The sequence below is a fragment of the Triticum urartu genome, chromosome 7A (assembly GCF_056163025.1).
Source record: "Triticum urartu cultivar PI428250 chromosome 7A, HENAU_Tu73, whole genome shotgun sequence".
Lineage (NCBI taxonomy): Eukaryota > Viridiplantae > Streptophyta > Magnoliopsida > Poales > Poaceae > Triticum > Triticum urartu.
The window spans coordinates 36182998-36184553 of NC_141879.1; the positions used below are offsets into that span (position 1 = coordinate 36182998).

At 47.3% G+C, this 1556-nt stretch overlaps 1 protein-coding gene across 1 annotated transcript; it reads left to right on the plus strand.

Annotated features, from left to right (window-relative positions):
- The first annotated feature begins 577 nt into the window (after nt 1-577).
- Nucleotides 578-1152, plus strand: LOC125521011 (uncharacterized). Its single transcript, XM_048686057.2, has one exon. It carries the CDS (start codon nt 667-669, stop codon nt 949-951), a length of 285 nt encoding a protein of 94 aa, XP_048542014.1. The 5' UTR covers nt 578-666; the 3' UTR covers nt 952-1152.
- The last annotated feature ends 404 nt before the right edge of the window (nt 1153-1556 follow it).

The following is a 1556-nucleotide window of genomic DNA, read 5'->3' on the forward strand; positions in this document are numbered from 1 at the left end:
TGTGGCTTTCAGCCAGACTTCTCTTTCCTTCTGTTTCTAGGGGCTTTTCTTTCCTCTCTTTATTTCTGTTTTCTCCTATCTCCACCAATAGCATTTTGTCACCATCTTTTAGGTGCCACTGTTCAACTGATAATTTAGAAATTTGTTCCACTTGATATTTAGTTTGTTTTTCTATGCTCCATTTTTTTTAGTAAAACTCTCCTTTTCCAGTTGGATAACTTCACAAGCATTTCGTGGGCATGTGTTGATTTTTGATGTGATAGTTTGAACTAACATTTCCTGTCCCAATCCAATCCAAGTATCAATCCATTCCTATCCTAAAAAAAAGTATCAATCCATTCCGACCAAATCCACTTAGATTACCAGCTTTCCACGTGACCATCTTTTTTTTTGCGGGTATCGACGTGTACGCACGCATCTATTCCTTTCACTTTGTATTTCCTCCATCCATATCGTGTCGACAGTTACCGGGCCAGGTCCCTATCGGCCGACCTCTCAACAGCGACATCTCACCCGCCACACGGCGCACTACGGCTCACCCACTTGGACCACCACTCCGCCTATAAGTTGAAACTCACCCTGACCCAGAAGAAACCAAAGAGGAAGAAGAAAGCTAGCTAGACACCAGGCAGAGTACCCAAGAAAACCACAAGGATCAGTGATGAGATGCAGCAAGCCAAGGTGAAGGTGAAGGACGGTGCGAGCGCGCTGAGGGCCAAGGCGAAGATCGTGTGGGCCAAACTGGCAGAGAAGACGGAGGCCGCGACGTCGAGGTCGCACGACGAGCGGCAGCTGGCGCATGAGCGCGGCAGGGCCAAGGTCGCCGCCGCGGAGGCGCAGCTTCACCAGGAGAAGGTCGCGCATCGGGAGGCCGCCATGGAGCACCGCCTCCACAAGCACGCCGGCGTCGGCGGCCACAACCACAAGCACGGCGCCGGTGGCGTGCACTGATATATAAGCAGGGGCGTGGCGCCCCTAGGTGGCTAGGTGGCCGGCCACCGTGTGATTTCCTCTATTTTTTTAGCTGATGTATGTACTGGTACGTACGCGTGTCGTGTTTATTTGGTTATAAGTTGTCTTGGTGTGCCATGTGATTTTATTGACGTTATCGGCGTTTGAATGATCGACTAATTGAAAAAACTATTTCTCTTCTATTCTTGATGTCTTTATTTTGTTAATATTTGTTCATTATTCACTTCATCTCATGTCCATGTTTTTGCCTCCATACAATAAATAAACTAGTTCCTCAAGGGAGCTACGGACCTAGGCAGCAAGCAAACTATTACGTTCCCCATGTAAAGCAAAATTCTGGTATAGGTCAAGGTCATCTTGAACCCTAGAATCTAATATGGTGGTGTGGTGGTGATGACATTATTGGAAATCCAACTTCCAAAGTTTCAATAGAATTATCGCCTTTTTGACTACAAGGCTAGTACTATCATCTCGTCAGTCAATGTTGAAGCACGCCACATCAATGGCTCATTCGCCTCAACCTTTCCTTTCTCCGCCACCTTGGAAGCCCCTACTATGTCTGATGACTATGTTCCTCCTCGTCA